General features: G+C 34.6%; 1 protein-coding gene across 1 annotated transcript in view; it reads left to right on the forward strand.

Annotated features, from left to right (window-relative positions):
• Positions 1-34: 34 nt before the first annotated feature.
• Positions 35-27,839, forward strand: part of LOC132548849 (coiled-coil domain-containing protein 74A-like) — a 28,472-nt gene continuing 667 nt past the window's right edge. The window contains exons 1-8 of the mRNA XM_060212744.1: positions 35-61; positions 18,212-18,672; positions 21,056-21,178; positions 23,881-23,946; positions 24,819-24,848; positions 26,161-26,299; positions 27,166-27,343; positions 27,661-27,818. Of these exons, the coding sequence (XP_060068727.1) occupies positions 18,342-18,672; positions 21,056-21,178; positions 23,881-23,946; positions 24,819-24,848; positions 26,161-26,299; positions 27,166-27,343; positions 27,661-27,818 (1,025 nt within the window). The 5' untranslated portion in view covers positions 35-61; positions 18,212-18,341. The remainder of the gene's footprint in view (positions 62-18,211; positions 18,673-21,055; positions 21,179-23,880; positions 23,947-24,818; positions 24,849-26,160; positions 26,300-27,165; positions 27,344-27,660; positions 27,819-27,839) is intronic.

A 27,839-nucleotide genomic window follows, 5' to 3' on the forward strand; every position in this document is an offset into this window, starting at 1 on the left:
AATAAGGAAAATGTAAACGTGAAAGTATTTCTGGATTTGACGTTACAATAATGAATATTTGGTAAGTTTATATTTCATGCTTTTTGTCAGTATATACAAGCAGTATATACACATACCAGTGTTTTGAGAACTGTGATTATATCGCATTATGACGAAAACTTCTATATACAACACCTTTATTTGCAAATGGTATCAGATAGTATGGACGGCACTAGTTTGTTTACATGCTTTAGTGTCAAAAGGTAGGTAGCCTTTGATAAATATATCTGATTAGCTTTAATGTTATTGTTTTCATATATACAGGAAAAATATAGTGGACTGTAGTACTTTAAGTATCAGAGTGTGAAGAAGATCTTGGCATGCGACAACTATTTGATATTTAACAAGGCACGTAATATTTGCATATATTATTAAAAAATAGGGGGTAGTAAAATGTAGGCTCAAATACATGTTCTATATAGAGACAAATACACAAATGATTTAAGGCTGTTTATGAACCCTCAGGATAATTATATGCTATTATGTACCCTGCACAAACACTTTAAAGTTCATCATTTGCATATATTGCTACTGTATGGTTTATTCATGAAGTACATCCATTGTTTGCTTTGCTTGTCTTGTTTGATAATGGCCATCCATTCATTTGACATGTGCATTGTATAGTTGTTTGATTTATATTTTATAGATTTAAAAAAAAAGTTATATAAAGTTTGAGACTTACTTATATAATACTAATTGATAATAAGAAGTGATATGTTCAGTGCCAAAAACATAACTTGGTTCAATACATTTTTCCAAGAGTGAATTCCAAATAACCGTAACTTTGCATTGCAGATGAATTCCATTATGATATACATTCAAGTAATTGTTTTCAGTTAAAGCTGTGCTCTTACAGATAAGCAGAAAAGTGAAGAGTTCAAATTTGACATTGATTGGTCTTACAACTTCCACGGAGTTGATGCTAGGGTTTGTTCATTGATAGATAATTTCTAAATTTCCCAGGCCTGTTTTTGTAACTGTTTTTCAGACCTTTCTTTGTACCTGTATGTTGTCTAAGTTCCTCTGCCGTGTCTTTGGTATAGTCTTCTAGACAAGAATTAGAATGTCAAATGTATATATATGTTACTGGTTTCAAATACTAAATACTTTATTCCCCACCTAACAAAGTTCAGTGCATGTTTAATGAAGCTGCTGTGACCTGATTGAATGATTTCTTTAATCACTCTCAGATGCTGCTATTTTCGTGATATCTTTTAAAGAACTGGTCAGATTTTTATAAAACTTAGTTGGTACACTGGTTACCTTAATCCCTTGTTAAAGTTTAATTATCTGCAAATTCTATACATGTTTAATGAGGCTGCGATGACCTGATTGGCTAATATCTTTTCCAGTTTTCCTTGTTGCCCCTTTAAATGTATATATTTTACAATGAACACGAGTGAGGGATTTTAATGACTATGTCCTTGTCTTAAAATAGTCATTAGAAATCTGAAAAAACCCACAAAAAAGTGAAAACACAAACCAATGTGTATGATTTTAAATTGAGAATACTAGCTTACAAGCAGATGGTTTTCCATAATTGTTACTTGTCTAAGATATAATGTTATTGCCATAACATTAATGTATCTAATATTATCAATATAGTGAAAGATCTAGTAGTTTTTTATCTCACACGTAGAAATTATCTACCTTGCAACATGTCAATTTCATAAAAATGTAGAGGTTTTCTGCTTCCCATTGATTTCGTTTTGTTTCCAGTTTTGACTTTAATCTTTGGTGTTCTCCTTTACATATTTACAAATATTTTAACCTTCCTTATTTACGAGGGAGACTCCCAAATTAGGACCCCTAATTTTGCTATTTTCAACAAGTTCATTTAAATCAACAACCTACAGGATGCCATTTACAAGTGTTATTTCTTTACTGAAGGGTATATATACACAGATTTCATTTATGCCTTTTTGAGCTTGTAAAATTTCTCTCATGAAAATTTCAAAAAGTTGGCATATACTCATCTTCATGTTTATTCATCAAAACAACAAAAGAGTAACTAACAACCATCAAATATATTTGTAATTGTGTCATTGTGTCCCACACACATGTACATTAACCTTACTGACCAAGCACATAGAGATCATATATTTTGCAGATTGAAAAGAAAACTAGATTAAAATTTGCTTTTGATATGCTACAAAAATGTTGTAGCTTCCAGATATTGATTTGTGTACGATGGACTGATATGCGGTAATTAGCCATGTGTTATGCACAGGTGACTTTCTACTCTCTGTGTACGTATTGACTGATTTCGTCTGAAAATGTGCCAATGTTTTGACATAAAATATTTTGACTGAAAAATCACTTTGACTCAATTGAAGTTTCAACTCAATGAAATTTGAGTCATCTGAACTTAAATTACAAAGATAAAGAAGGAAAAAAATAGGGACTTGGAAATCATTTCGACTCAAGCAGAATTTCGACTCAAGTGATTTTGAGACAACAAGTTTCAACTGTATATTGATCTACTCAATGCATACATTGATTAAACTTTTGAAGTCTTTGATAGAGAATTCAAATTAGGTTTGTATATAACAGTTAAAAAACTGTCAGAAACATATTAAAAATGTTATTGTATACAAAACTGTCTCTTTCCATTGGTATCCTCTGTTTATCACAAAGATTCTGATCCCTGTCTGCTCATGAAATTTTAATATTAAACATGTGTATTGTAATAAGTCTGTTGACAGCAGACTGATAAATAATGCTCATTGATAGCATGCACGCATGTCTACAGGGATTTTCTTCTAAAATCTAATAAACATGGCAAGATAACAGGTGATGTCCCTAGCTTTTCCAGAATCAAGGTTATTGGGTACTCTCACAAAAGTACATTTGTGTATCTTATAATTTGTATACACTCTGTACTTATTTCATTTTTGGTATTTACAGTTTTACTTATTAAAGAAAAATTTCAACTGAAAACTTATTCAAAATTATAAATTACAAAACATCTGAAATTCTTAACTCAGTCTATAAAGTACAGTGTTCATACATAAAACTTGTATCATCACTGATAGGCAGCATGAAAAATAAATTCTACCATTCTAACCAAGGAATGTCCCTTTAAAGATGTGTGATATATATGCCCATTTTGTCTGAGATCAGTTGGTACCTGGTAAGCTATTGAACATATTTGTACTGTTATTTACTGTACAATGTATTCTTACAACACAGCATAAAATCATTAGACTTCACATTTAACACAGAGGAAAATTGATTTTTACAGCAAATCAAAATGAAACATTTTAACTGTATTGATAACCTACAAATGTACAACATGTTCTTTTATCATTAAGTTACTTTATCTGTGAATAGTAACAGGTGAGCTGTAGAGGATTATTTTATCAATAAACTTTTAACATATATATGCTATACTTCTTGTTTGAAAAGCCTTTAAATCTAGAATGAGATTAACCTACCTTGGAATACATTTGTCCTTTCTGTTAAGCCCTTTGTCGGATTATCAGGCACATATATATTACCTGGGAATGGTCTCTGGTCTCTTTATATATGTTGTAGAAAAATGTATACATTTATGTCTCTCATTGCTAGCACTAATTGTACCAGCTTGTTCATTGCTTTGAAAAGAAAGCAGTCTGTGAAGTCCCATGCTTTCCTATCAACTTACTTTCTCTTCCAAAAAGACTATCATACATTTTCTCATTTTTTTACTCAAAACAATTGAGTTACAATATACTTCAATATACCTTGTATCCCAAGAATAAGCCCATGTGTCCCAATATGCCTATCCATTTCTACTACTGACCACCTTCCTCTGTTTTCTCCCTTAATTTCTTTTATGAGGTAACATCTATTTGTGATGAACCTCCTATGAGAGACCATCCTTCCAGTTAGACCCTCATCTGTTATGAGGTTACTTTAGTTATTGAATCACTCTCTGTGAAGAAAATATGTCTGTGAAGAGACCACATTTTTGAAAAAGATCACCTTTGTTTAGAGAGGCCACTTATGTTGAAAGACCATCTTTGTTAAAAGATCACTGGTGTTAGAGACCATTTTTGTTAAAAGACCAGTTTTAAGAAAGTACCTCCATTAGAGACCATCTTTACCAAGAGACCACCTCTGTTAGAGACAGCCTCTTACAAGAGACCACTTCTGTCAGAGATCTGTTAATAGACCTACAATATAAGCTTGTAAGTCTTTGGTGTCTTTGCATAAAGATTTTATTGTAATTACATAGCAAAAGTATGTAGAACTTTAATATGGTATCCCAGACTATGGAATATGTTTATCTAAATGACTATTTCAGATCAATTTATCACCATCAGTCGAGGGGCGAAATTCTCAAACAGATTGGGTTTCAGGTAAAGACCTCTCTGTTAAGTACAGTATTGGGATTTCATGATAATAACATCCTTGTGATCAATACCAGATTGACTGACATCACAGAAAAAGTCCTTGTTTTATGGAGAAAGTCCTTGTATTACAGAAAAAGTCCCTGTATTATAGAGAAAGTCCTTGTATTACAGAGAAAGTCCCTTTATTGTGGAGAAAGCCCCTGTATTGCAGAGAAAGTCCCTTTATTGTAGAGAAAGCCCCTGTAATACAGAAAAAGTCCCTTTATTGCAGAAAAAGTCCCTTTATTGCAGAGAAAGTCCCTGTATTGCAGAGAAAGTCCCTTTATTGTAGAGAAAGCCCCTGTAATACAGTCCATGTTACAGAGAAAGTCCCTGTAATACAGTCCATGTTGCAGAGAAAGTCCCTGTAATACAGTCCATGTTACAGAGAAAGTCCCTGTAATACAGTCCATGTTACAGAGAAAGCCCCTGTAATACAGTCCATGTTACAGAGAAAGCCCCTGTGTTATAGAGAAAGTCACTGTAGTACAGAGAAAGTCCCTGTATTATAGAGAAAGTCCTTGTATTACAGAGAAAGTCCCTTTATTGTGGAGAAAGCCCCTGTATTGCAGAGAAAGTCCCTTTATTGTAGAGAAAGCCCCTGTAATACAGTCCATGTTGCAGAGAAAGCCCCTGTGTTATAGAGAAAGTCACTGTAGTACAGAGAAAGTCCCTGTATTGCAGAGAAAGTCACTGTAGTACAGAGAAAGTCCCTGTAATACAGTCCATGTTGCAGAGAAAGCCCCTGTAATACAGTCCATGTTACAGAGAAAGCCCCTGTAATACAGTCCATGTTGCAGAGAAAGCCCCTGTGTTATAGAGAAAGTCACTGTAGTACAGAGAAAGTCCCTGTAATACAGTCCATGTTACAGAGAAAGTCCCTGTAATACAGTCCATGTTACAGAGAAAGCCCCTGTAATACAGTCCATGTTACAGAGAAAGCCCCTGTAATACAGTCCATGTTACAGAGAAAGCCCCTGTAATACAGTCCATGTTACAGAGAAAGCCCCTGTAATACAGTCCATGTTACAGAGAAAGTCCCTGTATTGTAGAGAAAGTCCCTGTAATACAGTCCATGTTACAGAGAAAGCCCCTGTAATATAGTCCATGTTACAGAGAAAGTCCCTGTAATACAGTCCATGTTGCAGAGAAAGCCCCTGTGTTATAGAGAAAGTCACTGTAGTACAGAGAAAGTCCCTGTATTGCAGAGAAAGCCCCTGTAATACAGTCCATGTTGCAGAGAAAGCCCCTGTAATACAGTCCATGTTACAGAGAAAGCCCCTGTGTTATAGAGAAAGTCACTGTAGTACAGTCCATGTTGCAGAGAAAGCCCCTGTGCAGAGAAAGCCCCTGTAATGTTACAGAGAAACAGTCCATGTTACAGAGAAAGCCCCTGTAATACAGTCCATGTTACAGAGAAAGCCCCTGTAATACAGTCCATGTTACAGAGAAAGCCCCTGTAATACAGTCCATGTTACAGAGAAAGCCCCTGTGTTATAGAGAAAGTCACTACAGAGAAAGTCCCTGTATACAGTCCAGAGAAAGTCCCTGTATACAGTACAGAGAAAGCCCCTGTAATACATGTTACAGAGAAAGTCCATGTTACAGTCACTGTAGTACAGAGAAAGCCCCTGTGTTATAGAGAAAGTCACTGTAGTACAGAGAAAGTCCCCAGTCCTGTAATGTTACAGAGAAAGCCCCTGTAGAGAAAATACAGAGAAAGTCCATGTTGCAGAGAAAGCCCCTGTACAGAGAAAATGTATGTTACAGAGAAAGCCCCTTACAGAGAAAGCCCCTGTAATACAGTCCATGTTACAGAGAAAGAGATGTTGCAGAGAAAGTCCCTGTAATACAGAGAAAGTCCCTGTAATACAGTGAGAGAAAGTAATAAGGAATGTTACAGAGAAAGTGTGTAATACAGATGACAGAGAAAGCCCCTGTAATACAGTGTGTTAGAGAGAGAAAGCCCCTGTAATACAGTCCATGTTGCAGAGAAAGCCCCTGTAATACAGTCCATGTTACAGAGAAAGCCCCTGTGTTATAAAGTCACTGTTACAGAGAAAGTGTAAGAAAGGAATGCGGTGTGTTGCAGAGAAAGAAAATTAAGGAATGAGTGTGTTATACAGTGTTTAAGGAAATGTTACAGAGAAAGCCCCTGTAAGACAGTCCATGTTACAGAGAAAGCCCCTGTGTTATAGAGAAAAGTTAAGGAATGAGTGTGTGTAGAGAGAAAGTAATAGGAAGAGGTGTGTTATAGAGAAAAAAGGAATGAGGTGTGTTATAGAGTCCATGGTGTGTTATAGCCCCTGTGTTATAGAGAAAGCCCCTGTTATACAGTCCAGTGTGTTAGAGAGAGAAAGAATGTGTTATAGAGAGAGAAAGTTAAGGAATGAGGTGTGTTATAGAGAAAGTTAAGGAATGAGGTGTGTTATAGAGAGAGAAAGTTAAGGAAAGAGGTGTGTTATAGAGAGAGAAAGTTAAGGAATGAGGTGTGTTATAGAGAAAGAAAGTTAAGGAAAGAGGTGTGCTATAGAGAGAGAAAGTTAAGGAATGAGATGTGTTATAGGGAGAGAAAGTTAAGGAATGAAGTGTGTTATAGAGAGAGAAAGTTAAGGAATGAGGTGTGTTACAGAGAGAGAAAGTTAAGGGATGATGTGTGTTATAGAGAGAGAAAGTTAAGGAATGAAGTGTGTTACATAGAGTGAAATTTAAGGAATGAGGTGTGTTATAGAGAGAGAAAGTTGTGAGGTGTGTTATAGAGAGAGAAAGTTATAGAGAGAATGAGGTGTGTTATAGAGAGAGAAAGTTAAGGAATGAGGTGTGTTATAGAGAGAAAGTTAAGGAATGAGGTGTGTTATAGAGATGTTAAGGAAAGTGTGTTATAGAGAGAGAGTTAAGGAATGAGGTGTGTTATAGAGAAAGTTAAGGAATGAGGTGTTATAGAGAGAGAAAGTTAAGGAATGAGGTGTGTTATAGAGAAAGAAAGTTAAGGAAAGAGGTGTGTTATAGAGAGAGAAAGTTAAGGAATGAGATGTGTTATAGAGAGAGAAAGTTAAGGAATGGGGTGTGTTATAGAGAGAGAAAGTTAAGGAATGAGGTGTGTTAAAGAGAGAGAAAGTTAAGGAATGAGATGTGTTATAGGGAGAGAAAGTTAAAGAATGAGGTGTGTTATAGAGAGAGAAAGGTAAGAAATGAAATGTGTTATAGGGAGAGAAAGTTAAGGAATGAGGTGTGTTATAGAGAAAGTTAAGGAATGAGGTGTGTTATAGAGAGAGAAAGTTAAGGAATGGGGTGTGTTATAGGGAGAGAAAGTTAAGGGATGATGTGTGTTATAGAGAGAGAAAGTTAAGGAATGAAGTGTGTTATGTTTAAGAGAAGAGGAATGAGGTGTGTTACAGAGAGAGAGAAAGTTAAGGAATGAGGTGTGTTATAGAGAGAGAAAGTTAAGGAATGAGGTGTGTTATAGAGAGAGAAAGTTAAGGAATGAGGTGTGTTATAGAGAGAAATGCGGTGTGTTATAGAGAGAGAAAGTTAAGGAATGAGTTGTGTTATAGAGAGAGAAAGTTAAGGAATGAGGTGTGTTATCGAGAGAGAAAGTTAAGGAATGAGGTGTGTTATAGAAAGTTAAGGAATGAGAGAGTTAAGGAATGTTAAGGAATGAGATGTGTTATAGAGAGAAAGTTAAGGAATGCGGTGTGTTATAGAGAGAGAAAGTTAAGGAATGAGTTGTGTTATAGAGAGAGAAAATTAAGGAATGAGGTGTGTTATCGAGAGAGAAAGTTAAGGAATGTGGCATGTTATAGAGAGAGAAAGTTAAAGAATGTGGTGTGTTATAGAGAGAGAAAGGTAAGGAATGAGGTGTGTTACACAGAGAAAGTTAAGGAATGTAGTGTTATAGTGAAAGTTAAGGAATGATGTGTGTTATAGAGAAAGTTAAGGAATGAGGTGTGTTATAGTGAAAGTTAAGGAATAATGTGTGTTATAGAGAGAGAAAGTTAAGGAATGAGGTGTGTTATAGAGAAAGTTAAGGAATGAGGTGTGTTATAGAGAGAGAAAGTTAAGGAATGAGGTGTGTTATAGAGAGAGAAAGTTAAGGAATGAGGTGTGTTATAGAGAGAAAGTTAAGGAATGTGGTGTGTTATAGAGAGAGAAAGTTAAGGAATGAGGTGTGTTATAGAGAGAGAAAGTTAAGGAATGTGGTGTGTTATGGAGAGAGAAAGTTAAGGAATGAGGTGTGTTAGAGAGAGAGAGGAATGAGGTGTGTTATAGAGAGAGAAAGTTAAGGAATGAGGTGTGTATAGAGAGAGAAAGTTGAGGTGTGTTATAGAGAGAGAGAAGAAAGGTGTGTTAAGGAATGAGGTGTGTTATAGAGAGAGAAAGTTAAGGAATGAGGTGTGTTAGGTGTGTTATAGAGAGAGAAAGTGAAGGAATGAGGTGTGTTATAGAGAGAGAAAGTAAAGGAATGAGGTGTGTTATAGAGAGAAAGTTAAGGAATGAGGTGTGTTATAGAGAGAGAAAGTTAAGGAATGAGGTGTGTTACAGAGAGAGAAAGTTAAGTTAAGGAATGAGGTGTGTTAAAGAGAGAGAAAGTTAAGGAATGAGATGTGTTATAGGGAGAGAAAGTTAAAGAATGAGGTGTGTTATAGAGAGAGAAAGTTAAGGAATGAGGTGTGTTATAGAGAAAGTTAAGGAATGAGGTGTGTTATAGAGAGAGAAAGTTAAGGAGTTATAGAGAGAGAATGAGGTGTGTTATAGAGAGAGAAAGTTAAGGAATGAGGTGTGTTATAGAGAGAGAAAGAATGTAAGGAATGAGAGTGTGTGTGTTATAGAGAGAGAAAGTTAAGGAATGAGGTGTGTTATAGAGAGAGAAAGTTAAGGAATGAGGTGTGTTATAGAGAGAGAAAGTTAAGGAATGAGGTGTGTTATAGAGAGAGAAAGTTAAGGAATGAGGTGTGTTATAGAGAGAAAGTTAGGGAATGAGGTGTGTTATAGAGAGAGAAAGTTAAGGAATGAGGTGTGTTATAGAGAGAGAAAGTTAAGGAATGAGGTGTGTTATAGAGAGAAAGTTAAGGAATGCGGTGTGTTATAGAGAGAGAAAGTTAAGGAATGAGGTGTGTTATAGAGAGAAAGTTAAGGAATGAGGTGTGTTATAGAGAGAGAAAGAGGAATGAGGTGTGTTTAGAGAGAGAATAAGGAAGAGGTGTGTTATAGGGAGAGAAAGTTAAGGAATGAGGTGTGTTATAGAGAAAGTTAAGGAATGAGGTGTGTTATAGAGAAAGTTAAGGAATGAGGTGTGTTATAGAGAGAGAACATTAAGGAATGAGGTGTGTTATAGGGAGAGAAAGTTAAGGAATGAGGTGTGTTATAGAGAGAAAGAGAAAGGTGTGTTATAGAGAGAGAAAGTTAAGGAATGTGGTGTGTTATGGAGAGAGAAAGTTAACGAATGAGGTGTGTTATAGAGAGAGAAAGTTAAGGAATGAGGTGTGTTATAGGGAGAGAAAGTTAAGGAATGAGGTGTGTTATAGAGAGAGAAAGTTAAGGAATGAAGTGTGTTATAGAGAAAGTTAAGGAATGAGGTGTGTTATAGAGAGAGAACATTAAGGAATGAGGTGTGTTATAGAGAGAGAACATTAAGGAATGAGGTGTGTTATAGGGAGAGAAAGTTAAGGAATGAGGTGTGTTATAGGGAGAGAAAGTTAAGGAATGAGGTGTGTTATAGAGAAAGTTAAGGAATGAGGTGTGTTATAGAGAGAGAAAGAAGGAAAGGTGTGTTAAGAGAATGAGGTGTGTATAGAGAGAGAAAGTTAAGGAATGAGGTGTGTTATAGAGAGAGAAAGTTAAGGAATGAGGTGTGTTATAGAGAGAGAAAGTTAAGGAATGAGGTGTGTATAGAGAGAGAAAGTTAAGGAATGAGGTGTGTTATAGAGAGAAAGTTAAGGAATGAAGTGTGTTATAGAGAGAGAAAGTTAAGGAATGAGATGTGTTATAGGGAGAGAAAGTTAAGGAATGAGGTGTGTTATAGAGAAAGTTAAGGAATGAGGTGTGTTATAGAGAAAGTTAAGGAATGAGGTGTGTTATAGAGAGAGAACATTAAGGAATGAGGTGTGTTATAGAGAGAGAAAGTTAAGGAATGAGGTGTGTTATAGAGAAAGTTAAGGAATGAGGTGTGTTATAGAGAGAGAAAGTTAAGGAATGAGGTGTGTTATAGAGAGAGAAGAAATGTGGTGTGTTAAGGAATGAGGTGTGTTATAGAGAGAGAAAGTTAAGGAATGAGGTGTGTTATAGAGAAAGCTAAGGAATGAGGTGTGTTATAGAGAGAGAAAGTTAAGGAATGGGGTGTGTTATAGGGAGAGAAAGTTAAGGAATGAGGTGTGTTATAGAGAGAGAAAGTTAAGGAATGAAGTGTGTTATAGAGAAAGAGAGAAAGGTGTGTTATAGAGAGAAAGTTAAGGAATGAGGTGTGTTATAGAGAGAGAAAGTTAAGGAATGAGGTGTGTTATAGAGAAAGTTAAGGAATGAGGTGTGTTATAGAGAGAGAAAGTTAAGGAATGGGGTGTGTTATAGAGAGAGATAAGGGATGAGGTGTTATAGAGAGAGAGAGTTAAGGAATGAGGTGTGTTATAGAGAAAGTTAAGGAATAAGGAATGAGGTGTGTTATAGAGAAAGTTAAGGAATGAGGTGTGTTATAGAGAGAGAACATTAAGGAATGAGGTGTGTTATAGGGAGAGAAAGTTAACGAATGAGGTGTGTTATAGAGAGAGAAAGTTAAGGAATGAGGTGTGTTATAGAGAAAGTTAAGGAATGAGGTGTGTTATAGAGAGAGAAAGTTAAGGAATGAGGTGTGTTATAGAGAGAGAAAGTTAAGGAATGAGGTGTGTTATAGAGAGAGAAAGTTAAGGAATGAGGTGTGTTACAGAGAGAGAAAGTTAAAGAATGTAGTGTGTTATAGAGAAAGTTAAGGAATGAGGTGTGTTACAGAGAGAGTTAAAGTTAAGGACTAAGTTAAGGAATGAGGTGTGTTATAGAGAAAGTTAAGGAATGTGGTGTGTTATAGAGAGAGAAAGTTAAGGAATGAGGTGTGCTATAGAGAGAGAAAGTTAAGGAATGTGGTGTGTTATGGAGAGAGAAAGTTAAGGAATGAGGTGTGTTATAGAGAGAGAAAGTTAAGGAATGAGGTGTGTTATGGAGAGAGAAAGTTAAGGAATGTGGTGTGTTATAGAGAAAGAAAGTTAAGGAATGAAGTGTGTTACATAGAGTGAAATTTAAGGAATGAGGTGTGTTATAGAGAGAGAAATTTAAGGAATGAGGTGTGTTATAGAGAGAAAGTTAAGGAATGAGGTGTGTTATAGAGAGAGAAAGTTAAGGAATGAGGTGTGTTATAGAGAGAAAGTTAAGGAATGAGGTGTGTTATAGAGAGAGAAAGTTAAGGAATGAGGTGTGTTATAGAGAGAGAAAGTTAAGGAATGAGGTGTGTTATAGAGAAAGATAAGGGATGAGGTGTTATAGAGAGAGAAAGTTAAGGAATGAGGTGTGTTATAGAGAGAGAAAGTTAAGGAATGAGGTGTGTCATAGAGAAAGAAAGTTAAGGAATGAGGTGTGTTACAGAGAGAAAGTTAAGGAATGAGGTGTGTTATAGAGAGAAAGAGGAAAGTGTGTTATAGAGAGAGAAAGTTAAGGAATGAGGTGTGTTAGAGAGAGAAAGTTAAGTAGAGAGAAAGTTAAGGAATGAGGTGTGTTATAGAGAAAGTTAAGGAATGAGGTGTGGTATAGAGAAAGTTAAGGAATGAGGTGTGTTATAGAGAGAGAAATGAGGTGTGTTATAGAGAGAGAAAGAGAGGTGAAAGTTACAGAGAAAGGTGTGTTATAGAGAGAGAAAGTTAAGGAATGTGTGTTATAGAGAGAGAAAGTTAAGGAATGGGGTGTGTTATAGGGAGAGAAAGTTAAGGAATGAGGTGTGTTATAGAGAGAGAAAGTTAAGGAATGAAGTGTGTTATAGAGAAAGATAAGGGATGAGGTGTTATAGAGAGAGAGTTAAGGAATGAGGTGTGTTATAGAGAAAGTTAGGGAATGAGGTGTGTTATAGAGAGAGAAAGTTAAGGAATGAGGTGTGTTATATGAGAGAGAGAGTTAAGGAATGATGTTTGTTATAGAGATAGTTAAGGAATGAGGTGTTATAGAGAGAGAAAGTTAAGGAATGAGGTGTGTTATATAGAGAGAAAGTTACAGAGAAAGTGTGTTATACAGTCCATGTTACAGAGAAAGTGTTATAAGTCCATGTTACAGAGAAAGTCCCTTAAGGAACAGGTGTGTTAGAGAAAGTTAAGAGAAAGGTGTGCCCCTGTAATGAAACAGTGTGTTACAGAGAGAGAATACAGTCCATGTAGAGAGAGCCCCTGTAATACAGTGTGTTACAGAGAAAGTCCCTGTAATACAGTCCATGTTACAGAGAAAGTCCCTGTAATACAGTCCATGTTACAGAGAAAGTCCCTGTAATACAGTCCATGTTACAGAGAAAGTCCCTGTAATACAGTCCATGTTACAGAGAAAGCCCCTGTAATACAGTCCATGTTACAGAGAAAGTCCCTGTAATACAGTCCATGTTGCAGAGAAAGTCCCTGTAATACAGTCCATGTTGCAGAGAAAGTCCCTGTAATACAGTCCATGTTACAGAGAAAGTCCCTGTTATACAGTCCATGTTACAGAGAAAGCCCCTGTGTTATAGAGAAAGTCACTGTAGTACAGAGAAAGTCCCTGTATTGCAGAGAAAGCCCCTGTAATACAGTCCATGTTACAGAGAAAGCCCCTGTGTTATAGAGAAAGTCACTGTAGTACAGAGAAAGTCCCTGTATTGCAGAGAAAGTCACTGTAGTACAGAGAAAGTCCCTGTAATACAGTCCATGTTACAGAGAAAGCCCCTGTAATACAGTCCATGTTACAGAGAAAGCCCCTGTATTACAAATGTACTTCCTGTAATGGAAAATGAAACAGTTTGAAAGAATATAATATTTCAAATTTGTACCAAATATAGCAAAGCAAAATATTTGGTTACTGTCAGTAATCTATGAAGTGTGTGGATATCACAATACCACAGCCAAGAACCCAATATCTAACTTGTTTAAAGGGAGACCTAAATACACAGAAACCTATTAAATCTCCAAGTTAATTTATAACTCTCCTTGCTGGACTACAGATTTAGATATCAACGTCCAGACAGGACAATGACCAATATTGACCCCTCACTATTGATTGAAGGGCTGTTTGATCTTACACACTCCTATATTGTAAAATTACTACAGCATTTTGTTCCACCTGAGACATATAATAATGGTTTCTATGTAAAGAGTAACCCAGTATACAATTGAGACTTTCAGGATGTAACAAATTGTGGTTAACTGTTTTTCCAGAGATGTTGTATTTGTGACATGGCCATTATATAAAGGTATAACAATATTTACAAGAAGTTAATTGTCAGAGTGGCCATGACCAGTTTAATTTGTGTGCAACCAGAGACAAGTATTATATAACTTTGACAGGGACATATCTGCTCTTTGTTTGCTTAGTATATTGCCCCATGAACAGCAAGTTTAGATAACAGAAACCTATTGCCTAGAAAATATGTTGTTCTTGGACATTTACAATTTGCTTTTTTATGTATTTTAATTGGCAAACTTAAATATGAAAACTAGATATTTGCTCCATTTTAAATATAGTATAGAATTAATACTTAAACATTACAAAATGTTAACTTGTTTGTGACTTATTTGCAACTGTTATCATCCCATGAAAAGACAATAGTCATTAATTAAGACTCATGGTGTCTTGTTGTTTCTGGTGGCTACCTCAATGAACATTATGCTGGAGACCCATTTCATATACTAGCTATCCATAACATTTGATTTAGACTGACTTGCCGGAGCGCACTGCTATGACAGCACAGGACAATCTGTGGTTTCATATTCATGACAAACACAAACTACCCCAGGTAGAACTATTACTCAGGTACCTCTGTAAGGCTCTGGTTTTCACCTGAGAACAGCTAATTAGTCCAATGTTCTACATGCTAAGGTATCACAGTCTCTATTACTTGTTAATAACCATCATAAAAATACAGAAAACATATTTCTGACGTGCATGTATGTCTCTTTTTTGGTCACCAATAAAACAGACTCACAATCAGGTCCAAGATATATAATTATTTATGAAAAGTAAATAGTTTACCTATGTAAGTATTAGCTTTATTTTAAATACCTGTGTGATCGTTAACAGGTATGAATCCTGAGTAAACCTTTCACTGTGAAGTATTCTTTAGGATAAGTAAAAAACCATACAACCTGTGAGTACTTGTATTATATAGCTATAGCCATAAATTTGATAATATCTTTTGCTTTATGTAGGGCCAAAAATTTCTTGGTCGATCTCATTGAAATCTTTTCTGCCAAAATTCAAACCCGTTTTTGGAAAATGCTATGTACATTTCACAACTATTTTTTTTCTTCTGAAACCTGTTTAGTTTTATGTCTCTTAATCTTTCTTGATTTAAATACCTTTTGTCAAAGTGGGGTAACATTGTGCAATGCGAAAGAATTTCTATAGTATGAGACATTTATCAAACCATTAATTTACCATATGTTAATTTGCTTTTAAAGCATTCTATTCATTACAATCATGGCTTCATCAAAATGCATTTTCTGGTCTGACTGTCTTTTACCTTCATCTGACATGTCTTGTGACGTCTTGAAGAAACATATTGCCATCCAGTCTCTATTTTCCAAATTACTTTGAGTGTTTTTAGATTAACTATGGTACATGATATTTTTACTGCTAACTTGAATGGATACAAGAACTTTTCTTTTACATTATCAGCTTAAAAGTGGATTTATGAGCACACAACTTGGAAGCAGATTGTTATTAATAGATTAGTAATTTATATTGTTGCAAGAATGAATCTATACAGGTCTATGTTTAGACTTAAGCTGTAACAGGTGTGGGGTCAATAGTGATTGTATTGGGATAAAACAAATTTCCTGTTCTGCCCTGATATCTGTAAAATGTAGCATTTATAATTCATTTGTAACAGAATTCCTTGAAGTTTTCCAAGTTGTGACTGTCCAAATATGTCTTTAATAGAACTGTTGAGAAATGTATGATAAAGATCATATAAGATACAGATTCATGAAAGATAAATATTCATGTATGATAAAGATTTATCTAAGATAAATTTGAAGATTCATATAGGATAAGTATTTATAAGATAAAGGTCCATGTAAGATTAATATTCATAAGATAAAGGTTCATATAAGATCAATATCCATTTACAATAAAAGTTCGTGTAAGATCCAGGGCTCTCGATCTGCCAGATTTAGGGCCGTTATTCGGCCCCATTCCCAATGTAAAATAGTATCTTTTTTTCTCAGTTTAGACCCCAAGTTTTCCCAATTCTAAGGAAAACGCTGCTATTTTTCCCTATTCTAAGGGCCCCGGGCCCCAATCCCAAAATGGGGTGTGAGAGCCCTGCAGATCAAAATTCATATAAGATACAGATTCATGTAGAATACTGAAAATTACTGTACAACACTCTGCTTTGATAGTAATATAACTTTAAAAAAAATGTATTTGTCAATAGATTTAACAATACAAAAATATCCTTCCTATCTGTTGATCTGCTTGCATGCAATGAAATAGTGTGTGTATATATATGGTGTAATGCTACCATATACAAACCCAGTAATGTGCTGTATTTCAGGGTATCAAAACTATTTTGTTGTACTTATAAACAAATTTGAATGGATGTCATTATTGACATTGATCCTGATCATTAGGCCCCAGTTGTTCAAAGGTTAGTTTGAGATAACCAATGGTTAGTCAAACATTTACATTTTTGCCACTGAAAAAAATCCAGGATTTGAAAGGAAAATTTGGCAATCAAAGAATATCAATCTGACCTGTTTCAACAAATCTACAGCTATGAAATGACAGAGCATGCTTCCAATTTTGTTTGATTTGTGTTTGAAAATGTTTACTAACCGCTTGTTATCTCTAACCAGCATTTCAAAAACTGGAACCTGAAAGAGATTAAAATCAGCAAATCTTCTTTATATAAAACACAAAGAAAGTTTTTACTGCTATCTTCTTTTAATGAATTTTCTAAAGGTTAATTGCCCTGCTTTAATTTTTCATTCTTTGATAAATGCACTACATGCTGTAATGGGACTTTCCTATTTTTCTGATTAATATTGTACTCAGTATAACTTTATTGGATATCATATTGATGTGTGTCCAAGCAGCAATTAACTTTTTACCTCTCTTTCTCCTCCCCTACACCCCCCCCCCCTACACACACACACACTAACCCCTCCATCACCCCTACCCCCAACTCCTCAACTCCCCCACCCCCGGACACAGACACAGCACACCACACTAACCCCTTCATCACTCCTACCCCCAACTCCCCCACCACCGGACACACACACACAGCACACCACACTAACCCCTTCATCACCCCTACCCCCAACTCCCCAACTCCCCACCCCCGGACACACACACAGCACACTTCACTAACCCCTTCATCACCCCTACCCCCATCCCATTGGCCCAAGATTCATAAAAATCTAAAGAAATTATCAAATTTAGATGTCACATTTCTTTACCACTATTTTATCAGACTAATACAACAAAGAGTCAGTGTTTTAATGAAGTCTATGGATATTTTCCTATAACATGGGTCATTTGTCATAAGTCTAAAGAACTTAATATGTCATTTAAACTCAATTTTTCGAAAGACAATATGTAAAATGTCAATTCATTCTAGGTCATGACACGTGCAAGCTTAATGCTAAATGTTGAGTTTTTTAAAATACATTATACCTGTATACCAGTAGAAAGTTTAGTTTGTCATGTCAAGCTTATCAAACTTTATTGGAAATGAAGTATAGTATTGATTATTTGATTTACCTGTAAGTACTGAACCACAATACCTGTGTAATGATTTATAGGTAAAAGTGTCAGATAATGCTTTTCTCTGTAATATTCCAACAGGTGTATCATTATTATAACAAAGGAGTAATTGATGGTGTAGTACGGCTCTAGCAGTGACTATATGGTGTTATTACATAAATCTCAAATACTATACTCACTACTCATATCTTATACTCAATTGTCTGTAAGGAATAAACCTTTCTGTAATTCATTTGTAAAATTACTTACAAACTAATATGCATGACAGTACAAATAAACAATTTGTGGATTTTTGACTAGAAATATTGGCTATCAAGTTGAATTTGGGTTTATCATAACATGAATGCCATATGGTGGGTAGTACATGTCATACTTCAGTAATCTTTACTTTTTCAAATTGAAATAAAATTATAGCATATTAAATTAAATGCAATTACATGCAGAACGATTCTCATGATTTTTGTCATTGTTACATTGAAAAAGTAATTTGAAATTGCCATTCAGTTAAAAATTTCTTGTATTTCAAGGAATGATTTTATATAAGAACATCATGCAATGTGTTTTTATGGGAGAGCAAATGCATCTAGGTGTGTTAAATCTGTGTCTCTGAGTTTTAGTCAAAACATAAGTTTTTTTCTTTTTTAAATAGAGATTTAGATTGACCATTTAGCAGGATTTGCTTTTTCTTTCTTTAATTTAAGTGTTTTAATGTAAATAGCTTGTTGAGGAAAACAGTCAACTTTTCCTTTAGAAGCCCATTGTTTTATTGTATGTTCCATGCATTCTTGCAATCATTTGTTTTTAATCTTTTAAATTAACACCTGTCTTGTATTTGTTGACAGTGGGCCACTGTGCTGACACCAACTTTCCCCAAAGGAGAGTGGCTACTCATAGGGTGCCACTAAAACAACCAGGAGCACGGAGCCGCCACCCCCAGGTCAGCCACTTCCGGGCGATGCCGCGGCTGGCAACATGATTAAACAGGGCGTCGTACAGGAAAAAATTTCTGACCTCACCACTATGAATCAGCTGCCACCCCTGAGCACGCTGCCACAGTGGTCACGGATAAATACTTTAGATAGGGGTCGCTACCCCAAACCCTTCGTCAAAGATAAAGTGACTAGTGGTGCTGAGGGCCGAAAGGAGGGGGAAGAAGAGGAGCGTGATGTTGATATATCAGAACTTAACCCATCACAGAGGATACACCATCTTGAAAGGAGTATCCATTTTCTTCGTCAACAACATCAGGAAGTTCTCAAGTCTCTCCATGATGAAATAGAGGTTCTCAAGAAAGAGAATAAAGGTATTTAAAGGCATTCGTTCTTCATTTTCCTCTCCTTTGTTCTCCTTCTCATCCTCCTTGTACATCTCCTTCTGTCTCCATTCTCCTAGTTCTCATTTTCCTTCATCTCTTTCTTAACCTTTTCCTTAGCTTTCTCCTCAATTGCAAATTAAAAAATTCAGTTTCTAAATTAAGATTGAAATAATTATCAATTAACATTAGACATCTGAATCCTGCCTACATACCAAGAAAAAAAATACAATTAAAAAATATAGATGAATTGATAGATAAATAAACCTGCATCTTCTTTTGCCAAAACACTTGTTGTAGGATGAAGTGACCTACTTTTGTTTTTTTATTCCGTTTGAAGAATTAGGGGATGTTAATACACAGCTCTATCTTTGACTAAGAACTAGTATGTGAAAAGTGGGCTGTTAACAGCACAACTATGTGATGTCGGTATTGACTGGGAAGCTGTTTGATGTATGATCCAATTTGCTGTATCTATAAAATATGCGAGGGGAAAGGAAACTTCATCAATACTTGATTACAAACGAGCTTACCTGGATGTTACCTGAGGATGATAGTGATGGAAATAGACATTCTCACCTGGCTGGGTTTAATTAACGTTTTTACCTTAGTAGCAATGAGTATAATGCTAGCAGTAAGATACATATAATACCATATTAGACTATGGGACTATTTTATGTTTTCTCTCTGAGCTTGTTACATATTTTGTTGTAGGCAGGCTTTTAAATTTTTTTGATAGGTTTTGAAATAATTAGTGACATCAAGAGAACAAGATATTTTTCCAAACTATATTTTCATACCGTAAGATTTTAGAATTGGACGTTTTCCATGGGTGTTCAGTACTGGATGTAACAGTCATCTCCGTTTAATGCCTAGTTAGATTATTGCCAGTTTTTATGCATGACTGAATGATTATCTTTCCAAATTTGAAAACACATTGAAGCCCAGATGACATTTTACTTGGCTATTAAAAGGCAAAACCAGTTTCAATAATAGATGTAAAAGCTGTTGAATAATGATACAGAATAATGGAATGATGTAGGTAGTGTAGGAGAGCGAATATGCAAATACGGATGAGGTCAGAATTTCAACCGAGGACCTCTAGCATCCAGACATTACTTTTGACAGACACTTAAAAACCGAGACAAACAGCCCTATGTTATCATTCCACCCAGGCCCACTTAAACTAAATCCTTAACTATTCATAGCAGGTTATGAATGTATTTGGACTTTTGTGAATTCATAAGAATGTTTTGCGTACAATGACAGGGAATTTGCGAGGCTTTAGTTTGTGTTCAGTTCTGTCAGTCCCATTCACAGTCGAGAATTTTCCTTAATCTTACATGATCAGCAGCTTGTATGATAAAATGTGTGAAGTCTTTAAATAATTGCTTGCATTCACTGTTTAAAATAATCCCCCCAAAATAGGAAGGACTAAAATATATTTCTGTTAACCAGTCCTGTACTGCTTATTGAATGAAAAATGAATGAATTATAGCTATAATGTTGGTTGTTTACATTGTATTTTGATATTTTGCCCTGTGAATAAAACACAAATAACTGATGCTGTTCTCCCAATTTATAAAACAAAGACATGACGTAATTTCCCCAGTTTTAATGCATGGTCCCATTCCCAAAATGCCTTGCAAAGTCCCTGAATAAAATTACTGTATATTAGGTGAGATGTGTTTGAGTTGTATCTTAAAGCCACAGTACATTAATACACTACTTGTTTAAGGTTATAACTGACACCAAACAAGACTTTTTGTATGATGTATGGACAGATGTATAGATACAATGTGGTTGAATCCAGTCCTCTGTTCAGACAGATTACTATCAATTTACATTGTCTTGTAGTTATCTCGATATTGTAAATATTTAATATATATCATTATCAAATGAGGCGTGACCTATTGTTTACATGTTAAATCTATACTGCAGACAGTATCACTCTTATTATCATATTTACTGACTTTATTCGTGCTGAATAATGGTGGACGAGTGTCTGTTCCAAAGGTTAAGGTCAAATGTAAAACACCAGCTGTGGGAAAATATGTTTCAAATAAAATATTGCAAGACAACTCAAACCATAATAGACATAAAGTTGAATAAAAACATACATTATCAAATGTGATAAACATTTATTATTGTGTAAAAAAGATCAAAAACAGAAGTAAAATGGATGTTATGTACATGTAATATATAGTGCTTTTGTCTGAAGTTTGCCTTGGTCCTGTTTTAATTTGACTTTGTCCAATCCAAATTTTTGTCTGAATTTGACACTGTCTGATCTTACTTTTCTCTATGCATTCAATATTGAAATCCAACATTGTTTTTACATGAAAAGTTTCATCTTTCCTTATTTTTTCTCCAGATTTACATTTTAAAATTGTGATGTCCCAGAAACAGCACCAAGAGAAACAAAGTGCCAATAGTCAGCGAGACAGTTCTAAAGACCGGTCTCGGAATGATGGCAATTCTCGTGCCCTGGAGAAAGGTAATACAATTCTATTTTTGAATTTCTTTTGTTTCCATGAAAAAATGTTCAGGTTTTATCTTTAACTGAGCATACAGCCTACTCTGTACAGCTTTCCCATGAACTTTTGAAGACCACTTTCTGCTCCACAGTTTTACAGTTAATTCTGTCTGTCTTGTTCAAAACACTTCAAATATCTCTCACATGGAAACCTTTGGGCTAATTTCATCCTCCTTGTGTACACATCACCACTGTCCCTGCGATTCGCTCTACTCTCTTTTACCTGTGATAAGTTAATGCTTAGAAACCAATAACTCTACCCTAGGCAGACATTTTCTAGTAATATTAATCAGAAGACCTCCCCTTGAAATAAGTATCACAGTGTCATTTATGATATCATTAATGCCATCACAGATGCTCAGATACTTTAATGTACATGTTCACTGTATTCCTTTTGACATCCTGGCTATCATGACATCATTTAAAGTCTCAGATTCTAAAGTTTACCCAACTCAAACAACTCTCCTAAAAGTGGATCAGTATGTCGTTGCTGTGTTTTGTGTATAGAAACAGCTGTTTTTATGCTCCTTGTTTTATCATCACATGATCTATTTCTTGATCACATGACTTGTTTCTTCATTGACAAATCTATGGTATCTCTTTTCCTTTGGTTGATATTTTTGTTTTAAGGTTTCATATTGCATTAGTTTCTTTATTGTCTAGCTGTAAGGAATTTTAGGTTTGACAAATCAATTTCCTGGAAGTTGTACATCATACTTTGGTCAATATTTGGGTTAGAGTTTTGCATGTGCATGAATGATGGACTAAATTATGGCATGAAATTGATGTATGATGTTGTTCATGACCAATTAATAGATTGTTTAATTTCAAACTTAAATCTTCAAGCAATTAATAAATGTGAAAATAGATGTTGGCAATACAGCAAACTTTAAATACAAAAAATATACAATATTTTTCCAATAAGATAACAAAATGTAAGTACATATGAATATTTGTCAAATGTAATTAAATATTCAGGTACATTTTTATTTCAAACTCTAGAGAAAAAATCTTTCAAATTTGATCTAGTTTTTATTTCAAGTTGATGCAGCAGTGCTTAGGGTTCTTCATACATTTAGAGAAATTTTATCATCACTTGTTTGCATAGTGGTCATATTTATAGCAAATAGAGATTTATTATCAATTATGCACAATGTTTAAAAAAAAAAAAAAAATTAATAAATGATATTGTAATAGGAAATTTTAAATAGTTTGATAGGGTCAGAGTTTGAATTAAAATCACATGTTATTGACTGCTTGAGTAATATTCTATCATTCAATATATTTTAATTTTGATTTCCTGATTAATCTTTATTGAAGCATGTATTTCTCATTTTGTGTTTATTTCAACATAAATCTGTATACAAGCTGTGTAATATCGTTGTTGTCTTCCCTAGCACCCAAATTTTTGTATACAATATTCCCCAACCTCTCATGTATTTTCCGACTTCAATTTTCAATGCACGCTACCAAACATTTCTCAGAATCAAAATACATAAACAATTCATTGCAACATATTATCTTATTTTCTAAATGTAGCTGTTGAGATTTATATCTCTATAGTTTCATGAAATTATTTTTTAAATGTTGTCAAAGTTACCAGAAAACAGAAATGAAATTTCTAAAATCTTACTTTAAAATTTCATTAATTAAATGATAAGTCATAATTTTTAGTTCTTTTTTCTTTTGTTTTTGGTTTCTCTTTGTTTTTTTTTTTTTTTTATTTTTACTTTCTGCACTTTTTCGTTAAAGTGATACCAGTAAATTGTTTATGTAATATGCACACAACCCAGAGCTATACTATTCAAAATGCATTCCCTTTTCTCCAGAACTCTGGTTCCTGACTTCCAATGAAATTATGCATTGTCATAATGAACAACAACACTCAGCTATCAGGACAAACGTTACACTGTAATTCCTGTCATTTTCTGTGTGTATTAAAGAGTATTTTCTCAAAATCACCAACTCTGGAGGTGTAATTCTTTTAAGACAAAGCAAAAGAAAATACATAAAAAGACATGATATTTTGAGTCATACCTGTCCACCTCATTGCTTGGTGTTTTGCTGATCTCTCAAAGTCACAGATCAGAAATGTGATAAACAACTTTAAACAAAAATTACAGGATTATCAGCATAGTCATGATTAATCGTCAATTTCTGAAATGATCATTTGTGATTTGTGTATCGGTCTAATAAGTGCAAAAAATAAAGAGATTCTTCATTTCAGATAAAAAAAAACATGTTATGGTTTTCATTAAAGAGAAAATATAACCACACCTGTGACAGTAATTTGGAATAAATATTACTTCAAGAAAAGAAAGAAAATTTAATCACATGTTTAAAGTCTCAAAATAAAAACATATAGATCTACATACATACTGTTTTTAACCTAATTTTAATATACTGTCTACGCTGACCCATAAATATTCTGACCTCTTGCAAATCATTTTATCTGGCCTACACATATAATCCCTTTTTCTTATAAAAAAAGAAATCCTTTCCATTCTTACACCCTGCTTAATACAACCCCTCTGATCCCACAGAGTGTCAGATAAGACAACCTCATTCATCACAGTGTTTCCACATCAATTCTCAAACATCGACTTTATACAGCTATTCTAACCTTTGCACTAATATAAACCCATGGCATGTTTTCTTTTCAGAATATTCCTCCAATTCTCTCATCTCTCAAACTCTAGATTTAAGTAGCTCCGCCGGCCGTTCCCGTGGTAAGCCCTCATTGCAATTTTTCACTGTAGCACATCCACAGCCTATAGCTATGGTAGAAACACTCCCACACCAAACCTTGGCTGTATGTCAGAGGTTATCCCAACCAATTGTAATCAGTTATACCATACAGGAAAATGTGGGAGAGATTAAGAAAGGAGAAGAATTAAAAAGATTAAAAAAAAGGGGGAGTGAGAAAACATATCATTGAAAGTATCATTAACAGGTACCGGTATACTTACTTAAGTGTATCAAAAATTAGATTCACATCAAAATTCTGTAGTATTTAGATATCAAATATCTTTTTTATTTTTTGACCATGTATTTATTCATTAAAAAATCATTCAGTGCATACATAAGCATAAATTTTCGTTTTAGTTTTCACTGAAAAAGAAATTAAGACAGACTTGTAGACATCATACTGCACAAACAAATATTTGAAAATTCTAGATTGGCTGAATTTAGTTGTATATGAATATTATGTCATAGACGTTTTGAATTTTGCATCATTGGACACATTTTTTTCCCTTTTAAATGTTGGAGTTATGTTCAATTTCATTTAAATATTAATATATACGTACCAAGTAATACACTGTAATATGAAATGAAAGCTACAAGATATTAAACCTTCTGCAACACATAAATAACGACACATATTATAAAAGTTAAAGGTTTGTGATCGGTGATGCGAAATATAATTTTTTACAACTTCTCTTTAGCGTCATGACATCTTTAAAAAAAAGGGGGGGGGAAAGAACAAATCTATTTACATAGTCAATAACTTAATTGTCAGACATGATGTTAGTTAATTATACTGTGGTGATAACAATTTACTTGTTGCTATGGTGACTATGAATATTGTACACTGATTTAGTGGAAGCTACCAAGGAACGCTTGCAAGCAGGTAAAGTGTGGAGAGTTGTCCCCCCTCTGTCACAACAAAACTTATTGACACATAATGTTTAATAACTTATTTTTATGGATGATTAATTTTTCTTATACATGTCTTGCTTGGTTTGGTTTGATTGATGGAAAATCTTGCTGTTAACTTCAAATGTGTTTACCCAGTGTGTGTGAAATTTCTGAAATGATATTCCTTTTTAATGTTTGCCACATACATGTAAGACATTTCAGACATACTTCTTAATTTTTTTATACTAAAGGTATATTATGTGAACTATGAATTAACAGTTTTTTATCTTCAATATATAATCAATTTTGTTCTAACTAATCAACACAAACATTGCGTGTCCATGTTTTGTAAATTATCAAGTGCTGTATTTCGAGATTCGTCCTAGTTATTTGATCTGTATCTCGTTTGTACCTTTCATTTTCCCCACAGAACTTCAGTTTTCCTCTAATTGACTTTGATTAGTGTCAAGTATGTTCTCAGAAATCTTTTTTTTTCATTCTAATTTTTTGTTTTTAAATCAATTAAATGACATTGTAATAATAATGTAGTTCTATGATCCCTACCCAAGTAAGCTGAGAAATGGACAGATCTCTGCTGATATGGTTGCCCTTAAATACTGTGGATTGCATATAATGGGCCTCTTGTATGTTGTTCAGTGAGGTAGCAACCTGCTACTATATGGAGATCTGTCTCAAAATGACTGTCTGTTGACAGGGGGGATAAATCCACCTAACAAATAAGCAAAACCTTCAAGGGAAAACAATCAAAGTAGCATGTTTATTGGGAAAATATAGATTACTAATTTGAAATGAGGGGTGAAGGATGTTAATTGGCAAGTGTTCCCTTTTTTCAAGAAATATAATATCTAATATCTTAAATGTGTAAACTGGTTTGACATGTTGTTGGTAAAGAACAGGTTGTGTTTCCTATCTAATTTTGCAGCTCTGTAATGCTGTATAAAGTTATAGTGTTGATATTTCTGATGCATTGGGGAATTTCAGGAGATGTGCAACCACCAATGTTTTAATTTACAACCTAGACATTGTATGATATGCTAATAATTCTCATGTTTCCAGAATGTTGATTTTTTAATGGTTATTGAACTGTGCAGAGAATCCATGTATTTTAAAAATTCATCATGAGTTGATGAAATCAGTCTAGCTTGATTTTCACCCGACCATAAGTGAATGAAATCACATCGATTTTACAAAAGATACAAATTTTATCTTGCCAATTAATGAGGAATGTGTTAGACATATACATATAGTTATGGAATGTATGAAACTTGTTTCTATGACAACAGAGGATCGACTTGATGAGCTCAAGATCATCTTTCTGGAGGAGGAGATTAAGGAACTGAAGCATGCCCTTCGTGATCTCAAAAATCGAAATAACTTCCTAACACAGAGGCTAGAACAAGAGGAAGAACACAAGAAAAAACAGTCAGTATTTCATTCTTGGTCATATCATTATATATGTGTTACTGTTGTATTGTTAAGGCTACAGTTAAGCCTGTCTTAAACACATTTTTTTCAAGTAATCTCGGTCAAATACAGTCTTGATTTATCCTTGTTAGATCTCAAGAAAAGTAAAAATCCAGTTGATGCTGAAGGAAAAGTGTTTATGCTGAAAATGATTGTAGTTGTCATTTTTACCCCAAGAAAAGAATCAGTGATTAAAGCTGATTATTCTTTCCCCTGAGAAGGAAGTTGATACCTGCACAGCCAAAAGGAACTAGTGACTAAATTGAAGTCCTTTGGCAAACTGACAAGGTGAGGAGCTGTGATAGCTCAGTTAGAAGAGTGTTGGCCTATGTAACCTCCGGTGAAGATCCGAGGTATGTAGTTTGACGTTCCCTCCCTGTGGCAGTTTGTGTTTCTCAGGAAGTTGTCTGTGCTTTAATGATTGTTTCCAGGGGCAAGACACTTTCGCCCCTCATGCTTTGGATGACATGGTACATTGTTATGACCTCTAGTATGTTGTTCAGTAAGATAGCCACCAGTCGTAACAAGGAATGACCTGTGTTTAAAGTGATGCTGGCTGTTGACAGGATGATAAATCCAGCGAACAAACTGGTGAACTGATTCTCAACTGAGGAAATAATATGTTATTTACATATGTGACTGTCATACTTATAGGACAGTAAGACAATAAGACCACCCTCTGATTCTGAAACAGTAAGTGTAAGTTAACCCCTTAGGCATTCTTCAGGATAAACACAGTATGTTTTAAAGAGTATTTGGTGTCTGGCACTCATACCAGCATGATCATTAAAATATTTGATATTTCCTATCATTCATATTTACAGACTGGCTAAGATTGAGAGCCTACAGTATCAGGTAGCACAGGGAGGGGGCCCAATGGCAGAGAAAATTGCTGCTGGCAACCTCAACATCTTCAGCAACCCAAATCGTCCACCGACCTTGACTGAATGTGAGGTCGTCATTCGTCATTTACAGTCTATCAATGAGCAACAGACACATGAGGTAACATTCATTTTCATTGTGCAAAATTTTTACACTGTTTGGTAAATATCCATTTCTGGAAATCACAATTTTGCTTGCATTCAACATCTAATTTCAAAACTTTGATATGGAGTACTTACATATGAATATACTTTAGTTGTGGCAATAATTACCTCCAATAGGTTTCATGTGGATAATGTGAGATGGAAAATAATTGTAAGAAAAAAAATTGTACAAACTGTGAGAACCTGTTCTATATATTTGATATATTTTAACAAGTGTCACATTTTTACTGCTGTTTTGACAATCGTTTGTATTTCTCATGGTGACTTTAACAGCTGGAGCGCCTAAAGTCAGACCTGCGTGACGTGTTATACTCCCACAAATGGACGCCTGATGCCTACTTACTTGCCAAGGCTTACATTGCTGAAGATGATGCCAAGGACAAGGAAGAAAAAAGAGCTCTTCCCAAACTTAAGAATCCTTCCAGAAAATTGTAAGTTATGTAAAAACTATA

The sequence above is a fragment of the Ylistrum balloti genome, unplaced genomic scaffold (assembly GCF_031769215.1).
Source record: "Ylistrum balloti isolate Yb309-2 unplaced genomic scaffold, AGI_CSIRO_Ybal_v1 Utg370028, whole genome shotgun sequence".
Lineage (NCBI taxonomy): Eukaryota > Metazoa > Mollusca > Bivalvia > Pectinida > Pectinidae > Ylistrum > Ylistrum balloti.